The sequence below is a fragment of the Erythrolamprus reginae genome, chromosome 9, assembly GCF_031021105.1.
Source record: "Erythrolamprus reginae isolate rEryReg1 chromosome 9, rEryReg1.hap1, whole genome shotgun sequence".
In the NCBI taxonomy this organism is placed as follows: Eukaryota; Metazoa; Chordata; class Lepidosauria; order Squamata; family Dipsadidae; genus Erythrolamprus; species Erythrolamprus reginae.
In genome coordinates, this window is record NC_091958.1 from 24,935,594 (window position 1) to 24,962,792 (window position 27,199).

A 27,199-nucleotide genomic window follows, 5' to 3' on the forward strand; every position below is an offset into this window, starting at 1 on the left:
TGAAAACAAGCCTTCAAAACTTAGGGCTGGAAGAAAAAGCTTTAAAATAAAAAGCTACATTCGGAGTATAAGACGCACCCAAAATTTCAGCCTCTTTTAAGGAGGAAAAAGGTATGTCTTATACTATGAAAAATACAGTATTAGGTGACTTCATGTCCGGTATTGGCTATAAAAGATGAACTAAGATGGTTGCATTATTGTGTTTCAATATCTCACCCTACAAAAGTTACACTATACAGCCTTCAAGAACGCCTTCAGCAGAACTGATCCAGGTCCCTTGAAGACCTAACACCTGCCTTCACACAACATGGTAAGCTTGATTAGAGTTAATCTTGGTTTATTGGTTTGTGGGTTAGTAAATGGTTTCTGCTTGGCTTCTGGTTCAGTGTACTGAGTGGACTCCGAAAAAAGCAACGGCGAATAATTCAACTTCCTAGTGCAAACCCAGCCCTGGTGGTCACCAGCCGTTAGGCACCATAATTTTTGGCAGTGTCTTTGATCGTCTTCTTCCATCGGAAAGCTTTCCTTATTAGCTTGTTCTGGGTGCAAGAGAGCCGTTGGTTGTGCAGGAGCGTCCACATGAGCCAGACTTCAGCTATCTTCAAGCCATGGACTACCATGAGGTCTTTGTAGAAACAAGGATCAAAAGTCTGTAGGTTGGGGGCTGCGGAAGGTTTGGGTATTCCAAAAGTCTTGAACCCCGTGTGCAAGACAGGCTTCAGGTTGATGCGCTGCAGGCACATGCCCAAGAAGACGTCATCAATTGGGAAGAGTTCCACTTGGGTGCAAGCTTGAGCAAGTTTCTTCAAGGTGCTGATGGACAACAAGAAGCCGCCACCCCCAGCATAGGCTGGGTACATATCTAGCCCATACATTGTTTTTGGAATATAGTACTTGCTTTTCTGGTTTCGGATTGGGCGCGCATTGTAGATGATGTCCCCGATGAAGAGGTCCTTGGAAGGATTGCAGCTTTCCAGGAAGTTGACAATGTTCTCCATGTTGACGAAAACATCCGCATCCCCTTTGAATATGAACTTGGTCCTGGGACAAAATTCAGCAGCCCAGCTTAGGAAATGGATCTCCTTCAAGGTCAAGTTGAAGAAGGTATCCAGGAAATCCCACAGCAAAATGTCCCGGTACAACTGGCTCTCTTGACGGAGAAGACTTTCCCAAGTTGGGAGCGTCGTCTTATTCTTTGGAACTCCGAGGAGGAAAACTCTTTTGACCTGCATCCCGTTCACTAGACCTTCTCTCCCCCATGTTTTGCGTACAACCTCACGGTGGTCGAATTCCTCAACCAGCGATTTGATGGCGACGAGCAAGAAAGGCGCCCCTGTGCTTCTCGCGCATTTCTTGGGCTGGTTAATGAGAAGGTTGAATTTCCTGTTGTCCTTGTTCCTTAGGTAAAGTCCAAAATCAAAGGTGGAGTGAGTCGGGGAGGGCGGAGGGGTGACGTGGTCTTTCCGGCTTCCGAACATGGCACCTTTCATAAACGAGATGATTCTAGGCTCCGAGGCGTGACTCTCTACATTTGACTCTTTCTGGGAAAAGGGAATACGAAGATGCCGGTGAAACGTGGTTGAGATCTTCTTCTGGCCTTCTGCTTTTTCTTCTGTCTGCGATGGGTGGCCCAGTTGGGAATACAACATGGTGAAAAGAGCTATCACCAGGCAAAGTGTGCAGATAGCATCGCTTTTGGGTTGAATTTTCATCATTTCCAGGAATCTCAAAGAAATATCCAACGTAGCACTAGGGGAAACCTTTGCAGGAGAGCTCCATCTGCAAAGACAGACACACTAGATTAGTACAAACTTTACCCCATCATTCAGAATTTCAAAAATGTCCTCCGCTCAGGGCTGGGGTATTAATCATAACTTCATAATAATTCATTAAATGTACTGTACATGCTGTCCAATTCCCAGCAACTTTGAGCTACTTTATTTTTCAGAGTATAAAACACAACAGAGTATAAATAATCTGCCTGCCAGGTACAGTCGTACCTCTACTTAAGAACATCTCTACTTAAGAACTAAGAACCAGGGGCTCAAGATTTTTTTGCCTCTACTTAAGAACCATTTTCTACTTAAGAACCCGAGCCCAGAAAAATTTCCCAGGAAATTTGAGAGCAGTATGAAGGCCCAGCCAGTTTCCTGCCATTCCCCCTTTAATCCCGGCCATCTCGGGCTTTTCTGGGCTGCCAGAGGAGCCTTTCGGTGGCGCTTAAGGAGGCTTTGGCAGCCCAGAGTGAACGGAGCGTTTTCCTTTCTCTGGGAGAGGGAATAAACCACTTTGTTGTGGTGACTCCCTCTCGCTGCCTCCCATACACCCGGCACGAGGTTGCCTCCCGGAGCGTCTAGCAAAAGGGGGCGCTCACCTCACCTTCCTTCAGCAGCGACTGTCCTCCTCCTCTCCTTCCTCCTCCTTCTCCCACCCAATTTCTGAGCTTTTCTTTCTTTCCTAATGGGTTTGCAAGCATTATTTGCTTTTACATTGATTCCTGTGGAAAAAATTGCTTCTACTTAAGAACGTTTTTACTTAAGAACCTGGTCACGGAACGAATTAAGTTCTTAAGTAGAGGTACCACTGTATTCATTTGGCTGGTCCTTAGTCTGCTTCAGCATATTGGTTTGCTGGTTTTGAGGCCACGTGCTTGCTTTTTATCCCCTGGTTGGAGACATAAAACAATTTCTAAAACACTTCACTTCTCTCTCTCTCTTCAGAGAGAAATAATGAGAAAATCAGGCAAAGGGACAATTGCTTAGCTAACAAAGCACAGAAGATCCCTTCACTCGTTAGCACCTCATTAGGTCTGGAAAAAAGGAAGAAGATCACTTGCTAGCAAAGCACAGAAGATCCCTTCATTGTTAATTAGGGTTCAAAAAAGTCTCAGCTGATTGTCAATGAAAGAAGCAGGCAAAGGGAAGATCGCTTAGCTAGCAAAGCACGGGAGATCACGTTAGCACCTCCTTAGGGCTGGAAAAAAAAGCTGAATAAAAGCTACATTCAGAGTATAAGACTCACCCAATTTTTCAGCCTCTTAAGTTAGGAGCAATAACTTAATCAAGCCCGTTTCATTTTGGAAATACAGTTAATAATAATAATAATTCATTAGATTTGTATGCCGCCCCTCTCTGAGGACTCAGAGCCACTCACAACAACAATACACAATGTATAAATCTAATGTTAAAAGACAATTTAAAACCCTTATAAAAAAAACAATCATACAACCTAACAAACCAAAAATAAAAAACCATAATATCTAAGGGGTGTATCAGTTTCCCCATGCCTGGCGACATAGGTGGATTTTTAGGAGCTTTCGAAAGGCAAGGAGGGTGGGGGCAGTCCTAATCTCTGGGGGGAGTTGATTCCAGAGGGCCGGGGCCGCCACAGAGAAGGCTCTTCCCCTGGGTCCCGCCAGACGGCATTGTTCCAGGTCATGTGTTAGTTAAGACAGTTCATCTGTCCCCGTTTACCTTTCTGAACGTTCAATAGATGGTAGAGGAAACAAGCCAGACCAAACCCATCCAGCAGTTACTTCCACTGCCTGATCAGGGAAGCAGCCTAGTTGTCCACAGCGTTAAATACATGACATCAGAGTGATGTAGAAAGCAGTCTCGTGGAGCGGGAAGAGTAGCCCCCACAAAACAACGGTTAGATCGAGGAAATCCTTGAGCTACAGCCTGTCTTAACTCATGGCTGGCCTGATTTTACAGTGTCTTTTGCAGACTCTTGACAAGTGTGAACGTGTCACAAATGCAAACAACTGCAATAGTTAAGCAAACCCATTGCATCCTATGAGTAGTGTGATGCAAAGGGCAAAGGCATTTTATGTGGTTCCTTGCCAAGCAAGAGGGTAAGGCTCTGATTAAAGAGGTTGCAGCCTGATATATTACAAAAACAATGGCCCTGAACCATGGATCGTTTGTTGGAATCAACTGTCTGATTTCGGCTTCTTGCAAGATAATTCGTGAGGATTCGGCTTGGGAAAGTTTGATCATTGGACTGTCTTAACAGTCACTGATCTGGATTTTTAAAGTTTTGTTTTAAAAATTTTCTCCACAATTCCATTTGTATATCAATACACACATACCTTAAAATATAGCAATCATACATATTTATACATTTTGATTGGTGGAAAATTCACATTCCCATTTCAAGAAAGCATTTATTTTATTATTATTATTATTATTATTATTATTATTATTATTATTATTATTATTATTTATTAGATTTATAGGCTGTCCTTGTGGACTCGGGGCGGCTTACAGAAATAAAGTATAGGCAAAGACAAAAATTGTGCAATACAGTTAAAAGAGTAAGAAAAATAAAAATAAGACCCAGCATAAAACAATCAATCATCCCTCATTCATAGTGTTGGACGGAGCGGAATTATCTCTCCCGGCCAAAGGAGTTTATCTGGATTGACTGGGATTTGCACGTGGTGTAATGGGTGGTGGGAATTAAAGATGGAAGTTAGGACTGTGAAGTTGAAAGTCCTATTCTTTCTAAAATATATCACGAGGGCGTAAAAAAAGATGCAGGGATTCAATCATGGCATTGCAACTCCCATCTTGACCTTTTTTTTTAACCTGCTCATAGCTTATGTTCCTACTACTGTGCTTTTTTCCCCCCTTTCAAAATCAGTGTTTTTAAGGTGTGTAGCTATATAAAAAAAATTGGAAGAGGGTAGAAGTGTTTTCAACTCTGCATAGATTTTAATTCTGGATCCTGCAGAGCCGATCCCTATCCTGTGCCAAATTGTAATTTTTAATGTGACAGAAGAAGGAGAAATAATGACTTGCCAGCTGTTGAATAATCGTGTCAATTTACCAAAATAAATATAATTTAAATTGGATCGAGGTTTTGCTTAGGCTTTTAGAAACTGGAAACCCTTTAGGAAAACAAAGAATAAATTTTATTCTGGCCTTGCTTTTTTTCTTTTTCTTTCTGGTTTCTGGCATACGTGTCAGAGCTCGATTTTAATCTTAATTTTAAATTACCAATACAGGGCTGCAAAATGTTGAACCACCACGAGGTGGCAGCAAAGGATCACAGATTTCTTCCCTCTTTGCCACCCCCTGTTGGCTTGACTAGATTTCTGCAACCTAACCCCAACCTCTTTTAACTGCCCACATATTATACTTCCTAGCAAAAGCTGTGTATCTATTCTTTCTACTTAAATTGTATGTGACTAGGAAGGTGGCTGGGGACGCGGGGGCTCAGTGGCTAAAACGCTGAGCTTGTTGATCAGAAAGGTCAGCAGTTTGGTGGTTCAAATCCCTAGCACTGCATAACGGACTGAGCTCCTGTTACTTGCCCCAGCTTCTGACAACCTTCGAAAGAATGTAAAAATGCAAGTAGAAAAATATTTAATATTGATTATTACTTATTGGTAGACTAAACAGACTTAAGAGACCTGAGAGACTCAATGATTTGTATTGGTATTTGGTAGAATTTTATGTTTAGCATTTAATGGTTGATATTTAAAAGTTAATATTTAAATATTTAAAACATAGTATTTAATATTTAATATTTAATATTTATTGAAGATCAATTATATAAGTTTATTAAATATATTAACATAAGTACACTAAATATATTAGCACTAAGAGAATTTTTAACCCTACAAAATTATCTTTAACGCTAAAAAGGGCCATACAAAGTGATATACAAGTCTTTTACAATCTATGATATTTGGTACTTCAGCTGAAATCTAATTAATTGTTTTTATATAATCAACCTGTTTATAATATACGTTGTATAACGAAAAGACTTGAAAAGATAGAAGTGACTGGGAATTGTGGTCTAGTGGAAAACAGAGGAAGACTTATTTATTGACTGAACCAAAACATTTAAACAGTGTTAAGACACACTACACATAAAATCATTCATTTAGTAAATTCAATAAGAAACGGATTTAGGTTTTTTTTTAGCAGTAAGATATTTAAACATTTTAGACAATTTACGATGAAATAAAAAAAAAAAGAAAGCTTAGGTAGATGGTCTGAGGGCAAAAGAAGAAGTGGCTCAAATTTGTAAACCCGCTTATGAGAAAAAGAAGCAGACTAACTATCAACTAAACACTGTTAGAAAACGGCATTATTTAACAACAAACCTTGTACTATTAATTTTATAAGTAATCTCCCTCCAAATATGTCAACCACCTTTACCAAAACAGCCAAGAAAACAAACATTACAGGAAGCCCGAACACCCTCAACTTGAAACAGACTACAGAGATGGCCTTGACAGAAAAACAAAATCAATTACCAACATTACAGTCAATCCAAGCCTCTCTGGATTTGATCCAAGAATTTATGGCTAGAAGCCAAGAGACCTCTATTGCAACACAAGAAACAATGGCCAAAAACCAAGAAGAAATCAATAAAAATTTTGAGAAGATGGCTGATAAAATCGAAGGCCTAGAGGCAAAAATGGGATCAATCCAAGAAACGGTCAATAACCATGAGTTGAAAATCAGAAACATGGAAGAAAACATAATAAAAGCAGACAAAAACACCGTTCTTGTTGAGGGAAGACTAAGGGCGGAAAATAAGGAGTTGGAAGGGGCTGTGGCGGTCCTAGAGATGGAGAAAGCCTCCTATTATCTCCGTTTTCAAAACGTCCCCGAGCAAGCGGACGAAGATCTGACTTCTAAAATGGTAAAAATCTTATCAGAAAATCTGCAGATAGACGAAGAAGAAGTAAAAAATCATATAGACGAGGTCTTCAGGATCCAGACAAACTATGCCAAAAAAAACAAAGTCCCAAGAGAGGTACATATCCGTTTCACAAAAAAAACCGCAAGGGATGCGATCTATAAAAACACAAGAAACGAGCAAATTCTGTTTAACGACAGAGAAATAACTATACTAAAGCAGGTACCCAAGAGAATTAGAGAGGGACGAAGGGAGTTTCACTTCTTGACCGCTAAACTGATGAGAAGGGGAATCTCATATAGATGGCTGATCCCAGAAGGCTTGTTGGTGACATGGAAAGGAAGAAAATATAAGATCGATTCTTTCGAAAAAGCAGACAACTTTATTATACAAAACCTAGAAGGAGAAAACACACTTGGCCCTGAAGGAATCCCTCAGACCAGACCAGAAGAAAACGAGCAAGGACAACAAAGTGCAGAAAGCGAGAAGGATCTTAGTTTTAGAGAAGAAAACAGAGTAACAACAAGAGCAACAGCAAAGAGGAAGTAGAAAGGAAAATACACAATATCAACCATAACAGACCATACATTTAGATAAATAATACACAACAGGGGAGCCCATCGGCGAGCAAGCAAATTATTTTTACTCCCTCCCTCTTTCTTTTTCTCTCTCTCTCTCACTCCCCGTATCCTTTATAAATAAATATGAAATTATTAAAAATTTTCTCAGTTAATATAAACGGACTAAACTCAATTATAAAAAGAAAACAAACGATGATTAAATTGAAGAAGGAAGAAGCAGACATAATCTGCTTACAAGAAACGCACATTAGATCGCAAGATCAAAACCTACTTAAGAATAAAAAATTAGGGAAACTGTTTACGGGGCTAGCAGAAACAAAGAAAAGAGGCATAGCAGTGTATGTAAAAGAGAGGCTACAACCAGAGCTAATCTTTGCTGATCCCGACGGAAGAATACTCAATTTGAAAATCAAAATTGGTCAAAGTCTTGTAGTCTTGATGGTGATATATGCCCCAAACTCAAACCAATCAGAATTTTACCAAAAAATAAAAGATCAATTAATACAATTAGAAGCGAAGAATGTGTGTATATTAGGAGACTTCAACGCGATCACTGATAAAAAAAAAGACTACAAAACATCTAAAAAAAAAATTCAGGATAGGAAAATCCTACCTAACAAATTTTTTGAACTAACAAGAGAATTTAATCTTATGGATCTATGGAGAGAAAGACACCAGGGGAATAGTGAATACACCTTTTTTTCTAACCCACATCAATCCTGGTCAAGAATAGATATGGCCTGGGGTGACCTGAACATGGATAAATATACAGAACAAGTGGAGATTGGTCCCAATATTTGGGCAGATCACCACCCAATCACAATCATGATAAAAGAACCAAGGAAAAACTTTCAAAAGTGGTCTTTGAACCAATTATTACTTAAAGAAAAAAATTACACTGACCAGGTTAAAAAAGAACTAATTCTATTTCTAAAAGATAACTGGAATGACGATACTTCTGTACAAAATCTATGGGACACCTTAAAGGCATATCTAAGAGGAATCACTATATCATACTCCTCTAGAGTAAAGAAAATTAAAAATCAAAAGATTAAAGATTATCTAGTTAGAATTAAACAATTAGAAATGGCAATACAACAAGATCTCTCGAATGAGAAACTCACAGAGGAAAAGGATAAATTAACTCACCAAATCAATCTAATGGCTCAGGAGGAGTTAGCAGGGAAAATAAAAAGAGCTAAATTAGACTACTTCGAAAATGCAAACAAGCCGGGCAGGTGGCTTGCCCACAAACTAAAAAAAGAAGAAAAGGAACGATATATTCAGTCGTTAGAAGATAATAGGGGAGAAAGACAATTCACTCTAGAAAGGAAAAAACAAATTGCTACTGATTATTATACAGAATTATATAAAAGGGAAATAAAAACCCCAGAGAAACAAAAATTGTATATAACAAAATCGGAACCGGGAGAATTGACAGACAACGAAAGGGAAAGATTAAACAAAGAAATTACGATAACGGAATTGGAGGAAACAATTAAAAATCTAAAAAACAATAAAGCCCCAGGCCCAGATGGCATTATTTCTGAATTCTATAAAGAATTCTCCACTGAGTTAGGAGATCTCCTACTAACACTCTATAATGAAGTCCTAGAAAAAGGCCTAATGCCCAACTCATGGATGGAGGCATTTACAAGTCTGATTCCTAAAAATGAAGAAGAGAAACATAGAATCCAAAATTATAGACCTATCTCCCTGCTAAATGTGGATTATAAAATTTTTATGTGTTTAATGGCAAACAGATTAAAAACAGTTTTAAATAATAAGATACATTCTGACCAAAACGGCTTTCTACCCAGCAGGCATATAAGGAATAACACGAGGATAATATTAGACGTATTGGAATTTTATGAAAAACACTCAGACAAACAATTAGCTCTTATTTTCCTAGATGCCCAGAAGGCTTTCGACAATCTAAATTGGGGATTTATGATAGAAGTAATAAAACATATGAAATTTGGTGCCAAATTTATAAGAATGATCGAGACAATTTACCACAAACAACACACAAGAATAGCAATAAATGGAGATTTAACCGAGAGAATCCAGATTGAAAAAGGAGTTCGGCAAGGCTGCCCACTTTCCCCATTACTATATATTCTCACTACAGAAACTATGCTAAGACAAATTAGAGCCAACTCTAAAATAAGAGGATTAAAAACTAAAAGACAAGAGTTTAAATTACAGGCATACGCGGATGATCTGGCCCTGATACTAGAAAACCCACTGGAATCGGGGAAATTTACTATGAAAGAGGTGGAGGATTTCGGCGAGGTAGCAGGTTTAAAAATAAATATGCAAAAAACCAAAATTATAACCAAAAATATGACAAAGGAGCAGGAAAATGATTTGGAAGAAATTTTGAAAATTAAAATAGTCAAAACAGTTAAATACTTGGGGATTTTACTTACAAAAAAATGTAGTACTATTAAAGAAGATAACTACGAAAAATTATTAAAGACAACTGAGAAACAATTAAAAGACTGGGACAAGTTGCAAATTTCATTACTAGGTAGAATAGCGACAATTAAAATGTCAGTACTGCCGAAATTCTTGTACCTCTTTCAAACAATCCCAACAAAATTAAACAATGACTTCTTCAACAGATTGAACAAAATCACTTCTAAATTCATATGGAACAACAAAAGGCCCAGGATCAGATTAAAATGGCTACAAGATAGAACTAAACAAGGGGGTCTAGGATTACCGGACTTTAAGATTTACCACTTATCTTGTAATTTGCTATGGATAAAAGACTGGATAGATCTTAAAGCAGAGAGAACATTAGCTCTAGAAGGCCATGACTTACTCTCTGGTTGGCACAATATGCTATGGAATCAGCACCAAAAGATCCCGATTTACTTTAAAAACCACATGATCAGAGATGTTTTAATAACAACATGGCTTAAATTAAAAAAGGACCATTATACAAAAATACCTAGATGGTATTCCAGTCTGGAAGCTCTTACTCACCCGAACACTATTGAATTAAAAAATATGATAACTTATAACCACTTATTAACTACAGAAGGAAATTTAAAAACGAAAGAAGAGCTAGCAGAGCAGAACATAATCTTGAACTGGTGGCCATATAGGCTAATATTTTCTAAATGGCAAAAAGACACTAAAGAAGAAGGAATAGCAACACACAACACTCCCCTGGATAAACTTATATTAGGAAGTGATAAACATTTTATTACAAGAATATATAGCTATTTAATAATGTATGAAATGGAAACGGAAATATCTAAAGACCCAATGACTAGCTGGGCAAAGAACTTTGGCTACAACATCCATATAGATCAATGGGAGACAATTTGGAATAAAAATTATAAAATTACGAAGTCAGTATCATTCAAAGAAAACAGCATAAAAATGTTCTATAGGTGGCATATGTCGCCATCAAGACTAGCACAGATCTTTCCCAAAACCAGACCAAATTGCTGGAGGTGTTCAAATTCGTCGGGAACCTTTTTCCATATTTGGTGGAGCTGTCCAAAGATAAAAAAATTATGGTCTAAAATAAAACATTGGATATTCGAGATTACGGGCACAAACCTACCTCTCAAGCCAGAAATCTTCCTATTGGGAATAATAGGCATAAAAATAAGGAAAACAGACTATCATATAATTCAACATATTATAACAGCAAGCAGAATATCAATAGCTCAAAACTGGAAAAGGGAGGAGGTACCATCAGACAGAGAAATAATTAAAAAAATATTTGACTGCGCCGAATATGATTCCCTAACACAAAAATTGAAAGATAATAAAGAAACAGAAAATATAACCACATGGGATAAATTTTACAACTGGATTGAGGAGAGGGAGAGAGAGACAGAAATGAGAAGAAACTAGAACAAATTACAAAGAGACCAGGAAGGAAAAGAAGGGAGGAGAAGAACAAGACAGAACAACTTATTTGATTGCTCGCCGATATTCTATTCTTTTATTTATTTATTCAATACGAAGGAATATACCAGAAACATAACAATCAGAATTTTAAACCCAACACCTAGAAAAGGAAACACTAGACTAATAGATCAAGCAAATTTTAAGAAACAGGATACCACTGAAAATATAACCGGAAAAATGAAATATAAATATAACTGCAGGTTGGCAGAGGGGGGGGGGGGAGGGGCGTCCTACGTTTGTTTTTTGTTTTTGTTTTTGTTTTGTTGTTTGTTAGTGTTAGATATGGTTTGTTCGACCTTAATGAGAATAACAATTAGATACATATGATAAGAACACCCTGTCCTGTCCATACTGTTTGTATTGTTTTTGTATATAGTTTTGTATATATACTCAATAAACTTTATTTTACAATAGAAAAAAAAAAATAAAAAAAGAAAAAAAAGAAAAATAGGGACCATCTTGGTGGGAAAATTTAATGTAATTTATTTCACTTCTATGCCGCCCAATTCTGTAGGACTCAGGGTGGTTTACAACAATAAAAAAATAATACAGTACAATAATAAAAAGAAGTCGAACTACAATAATAAATAACATCCTGTAACCCTAACAGCCCATTAAAAAACCCCAAATCAATCTAACAACATACACATCAACCAAATATAATTCGGGCACAGCTGCTGTTAACTTCACTGCCCCCAGGCCTGTCGACAAAGCCAGGTTTTAACAGCTTTTCGAAAAGCCAGTAGAGTGGGAGCAGTGTGGACATCATGGGGGAGTTGGTTCCATAGAACTGGGGCGGCAACAGAAAAGGCCCTCTCCCGTGCTCCCGCCAACCTACATTGTTTAGTCGACAGGACCTGGAGGAGGCCGATTCTATGTGATTACCAGTCATGCAAAGTCTTGATTTTTGGAGGACGTGTCAAAACTTGTTCATTTCTTTAGTGTCTTCTGGGTCCCTCCAGCAAACCGAGGCCCACCCGTTGGACTTCGACTGCTCAGTCTTGACTTATGCAAGCTATGCTGTTTTTATGAAAGAGAAATAATTCTGCATACAATTGGAGAACTTCTTCCAGTCCGGGCAGAGAATTTAATGCACAAAAAGAAGATGATAGAAAGGCCCAGTGATGTTTCAACCCTGGATTAAAGAGGATTTTAGTGAGAAGCTGGCTTGGCACTTAAGATTCAGGATAAATATGACAACTTTGGATGTGATTCTTGGCTGCCTTCACGGCGTGAGTCAATAAACGCAGGCCTTGGAACCCACTCTTGTGCGAAGACACGCCAACATTTCCATGATTGAACAGATTTTGCTGGCTAATATTTTGAAGGCCACGGAAAGCAGGCCAACCTCCTGCGCGCTCAGCAATAACTCTTTCTCCCACGTCCAGGACCACCTTTAAAATATCGGAGCAAACAAACAAAAAGGCAAGAAATGTCTAACTAGAAATCTTGGTAAGGAGAGCACAGAAGGAACCATTTTCTTGATTCTAAGCTATGGAGTGTTTTAATCACCATCAAAAGAAAATAACAGAAAATAACATTAACAGAATAAGACGGTTGGAAAGGACCTTAGAGGTCTTCTAGTCCAACCCCCTGCCTATGGCAGAAGACTACACCAGTGATGGCAAACCTATGGCACGGGTGCCACAGGTGGCACATGGAGCCATATATGCAGGCACGTGAACTGTTTCCCTAGCTCAGCTCCAATGTGCATGTGTGTGCCGGCCAGCTGATTTTTGGCTTGCACAGAGGCTCTGGGAGGGTGTTTTTGGCTTCCAGAGAGCCTCCAGGGGAATGGGGGAAGGCGTTTTTACCCTCCCTGTGCTCCAGGGAAGCCTTTGGAGCCTGGGGAGGGCAAAACACGAGCTTACTGGGCCCACCAGAAGTTGGGAAACAGGCCATTTCCAGCCTCCAGGGGGCCTCCAGTGGGCAGGGGAAGCTGTTTTCACCCTTCCTAGGCATTGAATTATGGGTGTGGGCACTCTCCCATGCACGATAGTGCATGCCCACTCTCTTTTGGCACCCAAGGAAAAAAAGGTTCGCCATCACTGCTCTACACCATTCCAGATAAATGGCTTTCCAGTCTCTTCTTGAAAAACTCCAGGGATGGAACTTCTGGAGGCAGGCTGTTCCACTGGCTAACTGTCCTCACTGTCGGGAAATTTCTCCTGAAAGTTCCACCTATTTGATACCTGGTTTTTTTGGTTTGCCTAAGTGTACCACCTTACTTGTCTCACAGTTGAATTTTATTTCATTTCGTCTTCAAGTCTGTGGAGGTCCTTGTGAATCCTGAGCCTGTTGCCTGGGGTGTTGGCTGTTCCTGCCAGTGCAGACTTGATGGGTGCCGCAGGGGAAAGCCAGATTAGCCATCACAGTCTTCTCCAACACATTTTGCAACCGGCAACCTTCTCCAAAGGCCCTTTTTTCTTTTTCTTTTTAAGAGGAGAAGAGCGAGCAAAGGGAGGCTAACCGTTTCCTGTTGCATATTAACATAAGGAAGGCCCAGCCCATCTAGCCTATGGCCGAGGCATCTGACGCAACATTTGAAACGATCTGGATCTGGCCTGGTTGTGCAAAACAGGAAGCCAGATCCATGCAGGGTTTGAAAAACAATCTGTGTCTGTCCCCCCATTTTTCTGACTGTTTCCAATCAAAGCTGATTAATGAAAGGATCATAGAGAAGAGAGCCAGGGCTGGTTCCGATGTCTTCAGCTGGAATTCTGCTTTTGATTTTCCAAACACGAACAGCTTCCAAAATGATATCCACAAACAGAAGGTGGAAAACCTAGAGATCCCACAAGAGCTGAACCACAAAGCTAGGAAAGACCCATCTGCATCGGTCCCCAGAACCAGACGTTTTGTCTTCCAAGCTTACGGACTCATGCTGGAGCCCATTGCCAAAGAACACTGATTTATTAACCAGAGCATACAAAACATTTGTCAGACCTATTCTAGAATACAGCTCACCTGTATGGAACCCACACTGCATAACTGACATTAATACAATTGAAGGAGTCCAGAAATACTTCACAAGAGGAGTCCTCCACTCCTGCTCACGTAACAAATTTCCCTACTCCTCCAGACTTCAAATACTACGTCTAGAAAATTTACAACTACGTTGTCTCCAAACTGATTCAACTGTTGTTCATAAAATCATACATCATACATCAGTAGTCAGTGACTACTTCACCTTTAACAACAACAACACAAGAGCACGTAATACCTCGGAGTCTTGGTGGACAATCAACTAAACATGAGCCAACAATGTGCAGCAGCAGCTAAAAAAGCCAACACAATCCTAAGCTGCATCAACAGGGGAATACACTCCAAGACCAGGGAAGTCTTAATACCACTGTACTATGCTTTGGTCCGACCACACCTGGAGTACTGTATTCAGTTCTGGTCACCACACTTCAAAAGAGACATTGAAACTCTGGAGAAGGTGCAAAAAAGAGCAACCAAGATGATTAAGGGATTGGAAACCAAGACTTACGAAGAGAGACTGAGGGAACTGGGCATGGATAGCCTAGAGAAGAGGAGGGCCAGAGCTGACATGATAGCAGTCTACAAGTATACGAGGGGATGTCACAGAGAGGAGGGGATCTACGTAATAGATGCAAACTGAATGTAAATCGCTCCAAATTAGACTGCAGAAGATACGATTTCAGCAATAGAGTTGTGGCTGTTAAGTCAATTTAAGAATCTGATTGAGAGCGTGATAGGACGATAAATATATTCAGCCCATGTTTCCAGAGGTTTTTGCTTAGCATGCTGCAGAGGCAAGCAAAGAATCCAGCAGAGATTCCAGAATAAGGAGTTTGCACGCTATTGAACGTGACTTATGTCCACAGGCCCTTTGCATATTTACTTTTGCTCAAGTTCAGTGGAGGTGAAGACAGGGGTGTATTGGGCTACACCAGTGCTCAGGAAGGAGTAAACATTTCACCCACCCACCCAAGCACTCCACCAGGATGATAGTTTGCAATGTTCGGCACATTTTTGGTGAAAAAAATCAAGCGGCTTAACAGTGTGATTGGGTTGTAATGTGTTTAAGTGATGCCTTAATTTATTTGGCTTCATGCTGTCCACTGCCAACATTTTTAGACACAGTAAACATCCCAGTCTTTCCTTGTCTCCCACCGTAGTCACAGTGATGCCAAGCGCTACATACGTTTCATCATATTTCCTCGTCTTAGCTTTCGTGAGACTTACATTTGTCTTATTATCTCCGTCTCCCTCCTCCTTTCTTTTCATCCCTGTTAAATATTTTTCCATGGGGTCTCTTAAGAGTTTGTATCTGCACTTCATATCTCCTGCTCTGTGCTGTGTGCTATTGTTCGGTGCAAAAAAACCCCACTCCCTGCGGCAAAAATAAAGTAGGTTCCCTGGGGCCATGCGACCCCTCTGGCATTGCTCCACACCCACCCACCCCGCCCCAGGGCCTGCCCCACTATTTGAGAAGCACTGAGCTACAGTCTGAAAATCTCGATTAGATGCAACCATGTTTAAAAAATGGTAGACTCAGCATCATCAGTGGAATAAATCACGATGTATATTGGATATATTGTATAGGCATATATTATAATTTGTATCAGAATTATAATTGATTTTTTTTAATGCCACCACGGCTCACTATTTTCATGCTCTTTCTTCTCATATTCTATCCATGATTTGATGGGAGACAAAAATATATTTGGAATCTTAGCGCAATCTTAGAAACATAAGAGTATTGATGGCAGAAAAAGACCTCATGGTCCATCTAGTCTGCCCTTATACTATTTCCTGTATTTTATCTTAGGATGGATCTATGTTTATCCCAGGCATGTTTAAATTCAGTTACTGTGGATTTAACAACCACGTCTGCTGGAAGTTTGTTCCAAGCATCTACTACTCTTTCAGTAAAATAATATTTTCTCATGTTGCTTTTGATCTTTCCCCCAACTAACCTCAGATTGTTCCCCCTTGTTCTTGTGTTCATTTTTCTATTAAAAACACTTCCCTCCTGAACCTTATTTAACCCTTTAACATATTTAAATGTTTCTATCATGTCCCCCCTTTTCCTTCTGTCCTCCAGACTATGCAGATTGAGTTCATTAAGTCTTTCCTGATACTTTTATGCTTAAGACCTTCCACCATTCTTGTAGCCCGTCTTTGGACCCGTTCAATTTTATCAAGATCTTTTTGTAGGTGAGATCTTTATTAACAATTTCTGGTAGGCCTCCAGGATATTGATATTGCTGCCCTTTCATCGCTTTGAATGAAAACAAAGGTACAGCTCTGATTAAAAAGAGCAGTGAAATATTAGTGAAATATCACTAAAGTGTTTATGATTCTAGAAGATGAGAGTCATTTACAATAAGATTTTGAAACAGAAGCAGTGCTTCAGAAAGTTTACTCCTAGATTTTTTTAAAATAGCACTCTAGTATTATATGCTCTTGGGGTTTATTTTAATGTAAAAGAGATAAGGTTTTAATCATTGTCAAATTATAACTGTTAGTACAGTATTTGATTTAGCATTACGGCATTATGATGCTAATAGGTTAAATGTTTCTCCATGTTTTAGCACTAATTAAAAGACTAAAAGAAGCAAGCAATTAAGGACAGCAACTATAAAGATTAAAGTGCACATGTGCCCAATTTCCCTGCTCAACTTTTTTTTTTTTTTTTAAAGAGTCAAATCATTGTCAGGCAGACCAAACTTTTTTGTTTCGAGCCCAATAATCAAATTTCTATTTTTTTTAAAAAATGATTTTTAATAAAATATGACAGTTCTATACCAAATACCTGAGACTCATCTTGTTTGAAGGAAATACAGAGAGGGGCGGCATACAAATCCAATAAATTATTATTATTAATTATTATTATTAAATATGTTGGCAAGCTTTCAAAATCACAAAAAATGTATATAATAGTATTCCTTAAATCTTGGTAACTTTTAGGAGGTTTGGAGTTCAACTCCAAACCTCTTAAAAATTGCTGAAAAATACTGGTATAGAAGCATCCTCTTGAATGACTCAAGAGATTGAAAAGGCCAACCTAGAAAAATCTGTTGGTGTAAATAATTCCCTACTTGGGTGTGTTGGGCTGGATTAGATAACCTATAAAATCTCTTCCAACTCTGTTAGTCTGTTAAAGATCTATTAAATATTACCAAGGAATGTGTCAGACTTGCATTCTCAAATGTCTACTTTAAAAAAAATAAATTTGAGTAAAATACAACAGTTCTATACAAAATACCCGAGACTCGTCTTGTTTCAAGGAAATGTGCTGACAAACTTTCAAAATCACAGGAAATGTTTAGAGCAATGTTCATTAATCTTGGTAACTTTTAAAAGATTTGGAGTTCACTCCCAGAATTCCCCAGCCAGTCAGGCAATCTTTATTTAATTATATATTATAACATATATCCCGTTAAGCAAGCTATAGTCCTCGATCTACGACCAAAATTGGGCCTAGAATTTCCATTGGTAAGCAAGTTGGTTGTTACCCTGTTTCCCCGAAAATAAGTCACCCCCGAAAGTAAGACCTAGGAGAGGTTTCGTAGAATTGCCTAATATAAGGCATCCCCCGAAAATAAGACGTAGGAGACGTTTCGTTTCTGTTCAAACGGTAAATATTGATAAATGTACCATACCGTTAATTGTTGTACATGAAAATAATGGTATGGTAGTAGTAAGAAATTCTTCATAGGATTCACAGTTTGTCTGGTTATGCTGATTTGTGAGGACAACTACTATACAGGATATAATAAATGTTCATTTTTTTTGTTCAGCAATAAATGTGAATTCTTCTTAATTGAAACAAAATAAGACATCCCCTGAAAATAAGATGTAGCACATCTTTGGGAGCAAAAATTAATATAAGACACTGTCTTATTTTCAGGGAAACAGGGTAAGTGAGTTAAGTGCTCGGCGTTATGACCTTTTCACCATTGTCGTTAAGGAAATCACTGCAGCTGCTAACGTAGGTTCAGCGAATTCGGCTCCTGCCACTGATGGACATCGGCAGAAAAGGTTTCAAATGGAGATCACATTACCTGGGGACACTGCAGATGTGTACTGATTGCCAAATGCCCAAATGTTGATCATGTGGTCACATGAGGATTCTGCAATACAGTGATCCCTCGATTATCGCGAGGGTTCCGTTCCAAAACCCCTCGCAATAATCGATTTTTCGCGATGTAGGGTTGCGGAAGTAAAAACACCATCTGCGCATGTGTGCCCTTTTTTCATGGCCGCGCATGCGCAGATGGTGGAGTTTGCGTGGGCGGCGGGGAAGACCCAGGGAAGGTTCCTTCGGCCGCCCAGCAGCTGATCTGCTTGGCAGCGCAGCGAGGAGCCGAATCGGGGTTTCCCCTTTGCGTGGGCGGCGGGGAAACCCCGATCTTCGTCTGCTCGCTGCTGCTGCGGCCGCCCAGCAGCTGATCTGCTCGGCAGCGCAGCAGCAACGAGCAGACGAAGATCGGGGTTTCCCCGCCGCCCACGCAAAGGGGAAACCCCGATTCGGCTCCTCACTGCGCTGCCGAGCAGATCAGCTGCTGGGCGGCCAAAGGAACCTTCCCTGGGTCTTCCTCGCTGATGCCCCCGCTCGCCCGCCCGCCGCCCGCCAGCAAGAGGGGGAGATAGAGAAAGAGAGAAGGAAAGAAAGAGATGAGAGAGGGAGGAAGAGAGTGTAAGAGAGGAAGAAGCAAGATAGAGAAAGAGAGAGAGAAAGAAAGATGAGAAAGGAAGGAAGAGAGTGACGTCATCGGGTGGGAAAAATCGCGATACAGCGTTTCGCGAAGAATGAGATCGCGAAAATCGAGGGATCACTGTAGTCGTAAATTCGAGGACTGGGCATAAGTCACTTGTGTTCAAAGCTGTTATCACTTTTTGACTAGTTGTCACCAAAGGAATGGCTATAAGTTGAGAACTGTCATTGCATCTCATGCCACTGTCTCAATGCTATCTCATAATTGTTTCATTCTGCTGCCTTCATTTTTAAGAGCCCAAACAGATCTAATCAGAATATTCAGTACCTTTTAATAGCAACAGCACTTAGACTTATATAGAAACATAGAAACATAGAAGTCTGACGGCAGAAAAAGACCCCATGGTCCATCTAGTCTGCCCTTATACTATTTTCTGTATTTTATCTTAGGATGGATATATGTTTATCCCAGGCATGTTTAAATTCAGTTACTGTGGATTTATCTACCACGTCTGCTGGAAGTTTGTTCCAAGGATCTACTACTCTTTCAGTAAAATAATATTTTCTCATGTTGCTTTTGATCTTTCCCCCAACTAACCTCAGATTGTGTCCCCTTGTTCTTGTGTTCACTTTCCTATTAAAAACACTTCCTTCCTGGACCTTATTTAACCCTTTAATATATTTAAATGTTTCGATCATGTCCCCCCTTTTCCTTCTGTCCTCCAGACTATACAGATTGAGTTCATTAAGTCTTTCCTGATACGTTTTATACTTAAGACCTTCCACCATTCTTGTAGCCCGTCTTTGGACCCGTTCAATTTTGTCAATATCTTTTTGTAGGTGAGGTCTCCAGAACTGAACACAGTATTCCAAATGTGGTCTCACCAGCATTCTATATAGCTGGATCATAATCTCCCTCTTCCTGCTTGTTATACCTCTAGCTATGCAGCCAAGCATCCTACTTGCTTTCCCTACTGCCTGACTGCACTGTTCACCCATTTTGAGACTGTCAGAAATCACTACGCCTAAATCCTTTTCTTTTGAAGTATTTGCTAACACAGAACTGCCAATACAATAGTCAGATTGAGGATTCCTTTTCCCCAAGTGCATTATTTTACATTTGGAAACATTAAACTGCAGTTTCCATTGCTTTGACCATTTATCTAGTAAAGCTAAATCATTTACCATATTGCCGACGCCTCCAGGAATATCAACCCTATTGCACACTTTAGAGTCATCGGCAAATAGGCAAACCTTCCCCACCAGACCCTCCCCTATGTCACTCACAAACATATTAAAAAGAATAGGACCCAGAACAGACCCTTGTGGCACACCGCTTGTAACCTGACTCTGCTCAGAATACTCGCCATTCACAACAACCCTCTGGTGTCTATACCACTTCACAATGCTTTACAGCCCTCTCTAAGCACTTTACAGAATCAGCCGCTTACCCCCAACAATCTGGGTCCTCATTTTACCAACATGAGAAGGATGGAAGGTTAAGTCAACCTTGAGGTGGTCAGGATTGAACTTCTGGCTGTGGGTGCAGTTAGTCTGCAATACTGCATTCTAACAGAAGGAGGGAAGGAAGGGAGGGAGGGGGGGAGGGAGGGAGGGAAGGAAGGAAGGAAGGAAGGAAGATCACTTAAGACTTACATATATTTAACAGCATAGCAAGTTGGAAGGGACACCAGAGGTCTTCTAGCCCAACCCTCTGCTCGAGCAGAAACCCCTGAACCATTTCAAACCAATTTTATCCCTTAGGGGTCCAGTTTCTTCCTAAAAGCCTCCAGGGATGAAGCTCCCACCACTTCTGAAGGCAACTTGTTCCACTGGTTGATCTCACAATCAGGAAATTTCTCCTCGGTTCTAGGTTGCATCTCTCTTTGATGAGCTTCCATCCATTGCTTCTTGTTCTGCCTTATTGCAAAATAAGTCAACCCCCTCTTCCTCCTCACAAGCCCCTCAAGTATTGGAAGTCAGTTGTCACTCTTCCTCACTTTTTTTCATTAGACTGCCATTGGTTAATTGTCCTCATTGTTAGGAAATTTCTCCTTAATGCTAGGTTGCCTTTCTCCTTGATTTAAGGTGCTTGCACTTGATATCTTTCATAAATCAAGGACTTTGTCTCATTGCTTCCCTGTGAAGACCAGAAAAGGGGTGCAGGGAGAGATAATGTGGGGGGGGGGGATTGCTCATAACCCCACCACAGCCACTGCATTTGGGATCTTTTTTCAGCTACCCCATTGCATGCAATATGCAGGCATCAATTTCCAGGAATATTAGCCTGGGTGAAGTTAACAAGTGAATTACAAAATAGTTCCTTCTGCAGTTTTCCTGTTTGGAACATGAAATTCTTTGATTTATTGTTTTATCCTAGATTTACATGTTAAATTTAATTGACCACTTTTTCCTCCTTTTTTGTACATTATCATTTTTTTTCTTTTTGCTGTTGTTAGGGTTGAATGTAGGCTTTTATTATTTGTTTGTTTCCATTTTATTTATTTTGCTTGTTGCATTTTATCCCTTAGGGATGCAAAGTTCTTCAATCTAGGATGCATGATCTATTGGCTTCTTATTTGCAGGGTGGGGCGCGAGTGGCCTTTTGGGCAGACGTGTCCTTAAAATTTGGAAATGTTTGGAAAATAAAACCCTGTTTTTCTTGACTCGCTGGGAGATCAGCTCAGCCCTGCCGCCCCTTCAAGAGAAAAAACACACGGCTGTGGGGAAGTCGATTTTGGGGTGGTGCTAGGGATCTTTATGCCCCTTTGCTGATGATGGGGAGACGAGAAAGAAACACTGAAGTAGTGCAGTGGGTCCAAAAAAACCCCGCAGGACCTTCTCCTTTCCAAATGTGTCAATCACCCAGCCTAAAGCAAATCCTCCCAATCCCCAGCAAAACCTCAACTCTTACCTCTACAGCTTTCCCAGCGTCCGCCTCTGTTCCATAAGGCTCCTCCGCCCCACGGTTGCCAACTTGGCACATCTGGATTGTGTTAGTCCTGGCATCCCTCTCCACGTATCGCTTGGGAAACGTAGCTGAGCTGTAGCAAGAGAGCTGCTGTTGCTTTCCCCATCTGGAGCATTTCACTCAGGGTCTGCTTCTCCTAAAACAAGATTGCCTGGGAACAGGGCTCGCTGACCGCCTCCACCCCGCTCTTCCTCCCACTCCAGCCCAAAGCTGCTCCCCTGCGTGTGCACGCCTGCCGAGGAAGGAGAATCCCAGTTGCGCCTATAAAGCGAGGCAGCTGAGTTGGCCTCTGGTCCTACTCACGTGACATCTTGAGCAGATGTTTCAGGTCAAAAGGCTTGTCTGTGCTCTTGGTAGCCTGCCCCATACAGATGTTTGCCAGCAATAGCCAAAAAAATTGGCAGAGGTGGAGCGTTCGTTCGGTACACAGAACCTCTGCTGAAATTGCCTTGCCAAAAGCTGGACATTTTTTATTCTTTTTTAAAAAATAGTATAATCATAAGACAAATTCTTTGTGTGTCCAATGACACTTGGCAAATAAAGAATTCTATTCTATTCTATTCTATTCTACATTGCCAGCAGAACTTCCACCTTTTTAAAAAATAGTTTTTTAATTGAATAAACAATTAAAAACATTGGCCATAGTGTGACTTTTCTGGTTCAAACCTTTCCATAAAGTTTTACCTAACAGCAAATACCATTCATACCCGATTTTTAAATATATGCAACCTATCAACACATATATCCCTCCATATGCAAAAGTCATTTCCCCTACAAATACAATTCCTACATAATGCACAAACTTGTAATAATATTGTTCAACTTAATAATAATAATAATAATAATTTATTAGACTTGTATGCCGCCCCTCTCCGAAAACTCGGGGTGACTCACAACTTATCAATGGTTTTGGTCCCCAACGTTTTGGACCTCAGGGACCACTAAATTCATTATTTTAAATCCCGCGGACCACTAATATCTAATAGGCCTAATGACTGGCTGGGTAGGTGGTCATATGGCTGGGTGGGCATGGCCAACTTGATGTCACTCAGGTCAAGGGGCGTCTACTCACCCCTCCCCTCCCAGAAACTCCTCGCCTGCCCACCCGGGCTCCTTAGGGCCCCAACAGGAAGCAGTTGTTGGAGCCAAGCAGCCACCACGAGAAAGTTGACAAAACAGCTCAGTCCAAATTGGATCTGACCAAGGAGGTTCAGAAGAAGCCCCTCACTGAGGACTACCAGCATAGGCTTTCCAAGCAGAGGAAAGACTTGAGGGCAGGGGTGGGCTACTGCCCGACCGGGGGGGGGGGGTAGTGAAAATGGAGCTCCATCCCAGAGCACCTAATTTGCACTGAAAGATGTAGAAAGAAAATGCAGGGCGTCCTGCATAAGCCACGCTCACGGTGCAGAAGTAAAAATTTTGGTAGCCCTTCACTGTTTGAGGGTGTGCAAGGCCAGGCACCAGCGGCACACCAGGAGGCTGAAGCAGCCCCTACTAACAAATTTCTGCCCCCCTCTCACTTGCACAAGACCCTAAAGGGGGGCGACTCTCTGCAGAAACACAAACGTTCATTGCACGTATCCGGCCCAGGGGCCGTAGTTTGAGGGCCCCTGATTTAGTGCAATATAAAACATGGAAATAATTTTTCTGTGGATTTTCCTTTGGACCACCGGTGGTCAGTGGACCACCAGTTGGTGGCTGCTGGATTAGACTGATAGATTTGATGCTTTGAAGTTGTGATTTGATGTTAATGCCAGTAACAGAGTTGGAGATCAATACATCTTTTCTTTTCGTCTTATATTCCTCCACTTCTCTTCCTCCCCAGTTTTCCTATTTACTTTCATATTTTGTATCTTATTTTGTAACGCAATAAAAATGTTGATCTTAAAAAAATATCATAGTAGATGCAACTCCAAAGGGAAATTATTAGAGCTTGAAAGCAGGGCCCTAGTGGAGATTGGATACGGTCTATTATGGAGTAATAGTTGGTAGAGCTGAGATATTTCTATATAATCTACAATAGCTATAATCTCAAGGCTGTGGTTTTCCCAGTTGCAATGGATGGGTGTGGAAGTTGGACCATAAGAAAGGCTGAGTTCCAAACAATGGAGGCCTTTGAACTCTGGTGCTGGAGAAGACTCCTGCGAGTCCCTTGGACTGCAAGGCGATCCAACCGGTCAGTCCTAAAGATCAATCCAGGCTGCTCTTTAGAAGGCCAGATCCTGAAGATGAAACTCAAAGACTTTGGCCACCTAATGAGAAGGAAGGACTCACTAGAGAAGAGCCTGATGCTGGGAACGATGGAGGGCAAAAGAAGAAGGGGACGATTGACAATGAGGTGGCTGGATAGAGTCACTGAAGCAGTCGGCGTGAACTCAAATGGACTCCAGAGGATGGTCGAAGATAGGAAGGCCTAGATCAGCGTTTCCCAACCGGTGTGCTGCGGCACACCGGTGTGCCGCGAGACATGGCCAGGTGTGCCGCCAAGCTCCGGCTGGGCGGGGCGCTGCCGGTACTTCCGTCCTGGGGCTCCCGCTCGCAGCTGTCCCCCGGCTCCTGCTCGATGCCGCGGTTTTCGGTGCTCTCCTGCTGGGCTCCAAAGAAGGAAGGCGGGAACCCGCCTTCCTTCTTTGGAGCCCAGCAGGAGAGCGCCGAAAACCGCGGCATCGAGCAGGAGCCGGGGGACAGCTGCGAGCGGGAGCCCCAGGACGGAAGTACCGGCAGCGCCCCGCCCAGCTGGAGCTTCTCTGGCATCCACGGCAAGTGTCCTTTGTGGCCCCGTGGGAGGGCACTGGCGTTGGGAGCGGGGGGGGGGCGGCCGCAGCGGCCGCAGGCAGTCGCAGGGAGATGTCGGCGGCGAGAGGGAGCTCTCTCTCTCTCAGCTGACTGCAAGCGGGAGCCCTGATGGTGGCGGTTGGACCTGCGGCAAGTGTCCTTTGTGGCCCGGCGGGAGGGCACTGACGATGGGAGCGGGGGGGGGGGTGGCCGCAGCGGCCGCAGGCAGTCGCAGGGAGATGTCGGTGGCGAGAGGGAGCTCTCTCTCTCTCTCTCAGCTGACTGCAAGTGGGAGCCCTGACGGTGGCGGTTGGACGTGCTGCTGGCGCTGCGGGCCTGGCATATACGTTGTCCAGCAGCACGTCCAGCTGCCGCCGTCAGGGCTCCCGCTTGCAGTCAGCTGAGAGAGAGAGAGAAAGAAAGAGAGACATAGCAAGAGAGGCAGAGAAAGAGAGACAGAGCAAGAAAGAGAGGCAGAGAAAGAGAAAGAGAGATAGAGAAAGAGAGAGAGAAAGAGAGACATAGCAAGAGAGGCAGAGAGAGAGAGAAAGAAAGAGAGACATAGCAAGAGAAAAAGAGAGACTTAGCAAGAGAGGCAGAGAGAGAGAGAAAGAGAAAGAAAGAGAAAGAAAGAGACATAGCAAGAGAGACAGAGAGAGAAAGAGAAAGAGAGATAGCAAGAGAGGCAAAGAGAAAGAAAGAGACATATAGCAAGACAGTGAAAGAGAGAGAGCAAGAGAGAGAGAGAAAAGCAAGAAAGAGATAGCAAGAGAGACAGAGAGAGAGCAATGGAGAGAGAAAGACATAGAGGAAGGGAAGAAGGGAGAGAGAAAGAGAGAAAAAAAGAGAGGAAGAAAGAAAGAAAGGGATGGAGAGAAAGAAGGGAAGGAAGGAAAAGAGAGAAAGAGGGAGAAATAGAGCGAAAGGGAGGAAGAGAGAGGGTTTTTTTGTCCAAACTTTTCTTTAGCCCGCCCCCCCGCCCCGCCCCCCTTCAGTGTTCCCCAGGATTTTGAAAATATGAATAATGTGCCGCGGCTCAAAAAAGGTTGGGAAACACTGGCCTAGATCAGTGATGGCGAACCTATGACATAGGTGGCACGCAGAGCCATATCTGCTGGCACACGAGCCGTTGCCCTAGCTCAGCTCCAACATGCATGTGTGTGCCGGCCAGCTGATTTTTCACTTCCAGAGAGCCTCCAGGGGGTGTTTTTACGTTCTCCTGGCTCCAGGGAATCCTTTGGAGCCTGGGGAGGCTGAAACACGAGTCTACTGGGCCCAGCAGAAGTTGGGAAACAGGCTGTTTCCAGCCTCTAGAGCAGTGTTTCCCAACCTTTTTTGAGCCGCGGCACATTATTCATGTTTTCAAAATTCTGGGGAACACTGAAGGGGCGGGCGGGGGGGGGGGGCTAAAGAAAAGTTTGGACAAAAAAAATATCTCTTCCTCCATTTCACTCTATTTCTCCCTCCCTCTTTCTCTCCCTTCCTTCCCTTCTTTCTCTCCATCCCTTTCTTTCTTCCTTCCTCTCTCTTTTGCTCTCTTTCTCTCTCCCTCCTTCCCTCCCTCTATGTCTTTCCCTCTCCCTCCTTTCCCCCTTTCTCTCTCTCTCTTGCTTTATTTCCCTCTCTTTCTCTTGCTTTCTTTCTCTCATTCTCTCTCCCCTCCTTTTTCTCTCTCTCTCTTTCTCTCTCGTTCACCACGCCAGCAACAGAGAGAAAAAGAAAGAGCGAGAGAGAGCCGGAGAGAGAGTGGAGTGCGCAGCAGCCATCAGCCTACTCGCCCTCCCAGACGTCCCCAGCGCCCGGCCTCGCGCCGCCTCCCGTTAGCCCGGCCGAAAGCCACACAGTCCCGGACTCCCGGATTGCTCGCTTCTCCGGCCAGCGTGGCGCTTTCCTGGGCAGATGGCTTTGCTGACCGGAGAAACGAGCGATCCGGGAGTCCAGGACTGTGTGGCTTTGCGCCATGAAGAGAAAACGGCAGCAGGGAAAAGTTGGCCGTTTTCTCTTCATGGCGCAAAGCCACACAGTCCCGGACTCCCGGATTGCTTGCCCCAAGGCAGGAGGCGGTGGCGGAGGAGAGTGGGCGGATCGGGCGGGCAATGGGGCAGGGCGGAGAAGCCAGGGGCGCGTTTGGCCGGAGGCACCGTGGGGAGGCAGGGGCAGGGAGGTGCGGCAGTAGGAGTAAAGGGATCCGCGGCTGCCCCTGCCTCCCCACGGTGCCTCCGGCCAAACGCGCCCCTGGCTTCTCCGCCCTGCCCCATTGCCCGCCCGATCCGCCCACTCTCCTCCGCCGCCTCTTGCTGCGGCACACCTGACGGTGTCTCGCGGCACACCAGTGTGCCGCGGCACACCGGTTGGGAAACGCTGCTCTAGAGAGCCTCTGGGGGCGGGGGAAGCTGTTTTCACCCTCCCCAGGCATTAAATTATGTCTGTGGGCACTCCTACATGTGTGATAATGCGCGTGCAAGCTCTCTCGGCACCCAGGGGGGGAAATGTTCACCATCACTTGCCTAGATGAACGTTGTCCATGGGATTGCAATGGTTCGGATGAGATTTCACAACAATAACAACAAATACAGTATAATCTCCTGA

At 42.4% G+C, this 27,199-nt stretch overlaps 1 protein-coding gene across 2 annotated transcripts; it reads right to left on the reverse strand.

Moving 5' to 3' along the window:
- Positions 1 to 323: 323 nt before the first annotated feature.
- Positions 324 to 21,858, reverse strand: LOC139171964 (UDP-GlcNAc:betaGal beta-1,3-N-acetylglucosaminyltransferase 9-like). 2 transcript variants are annotated; one of them, XM_070760514.1, is made up of 2 exons: positions 21,779 to 21,858; positions 324 to 1,779 (listed from the first exon to the last, which is right to left on the reverse strand). In XM_070760514.1, the coding sequence occupies exon 2, from the start codon at positions 1,713 to 1,715 to the stop codon at positions 468 to 470; it is 1,248 nt and encodes a 415-aa protein (XP_070616615.1). In that variant the 5' UTR covers positions 1,716 to 1,779; positions 21,779 to 21,858; the 3' UTR covers positions 324 to 467. The 2 variants fall into 2 exon arrangements, with proteins under 2 accessions (XP_070616615.1, XP_070616616.1); XM_070760515.1 differs by lacking the exon at positions 21,779 to 21,858 and adding an exon at positions 13,403 to 13,422.
- Between the last annotated feature and the right edge of the window lie 5,341 nt (positions 21,859 to 27,199).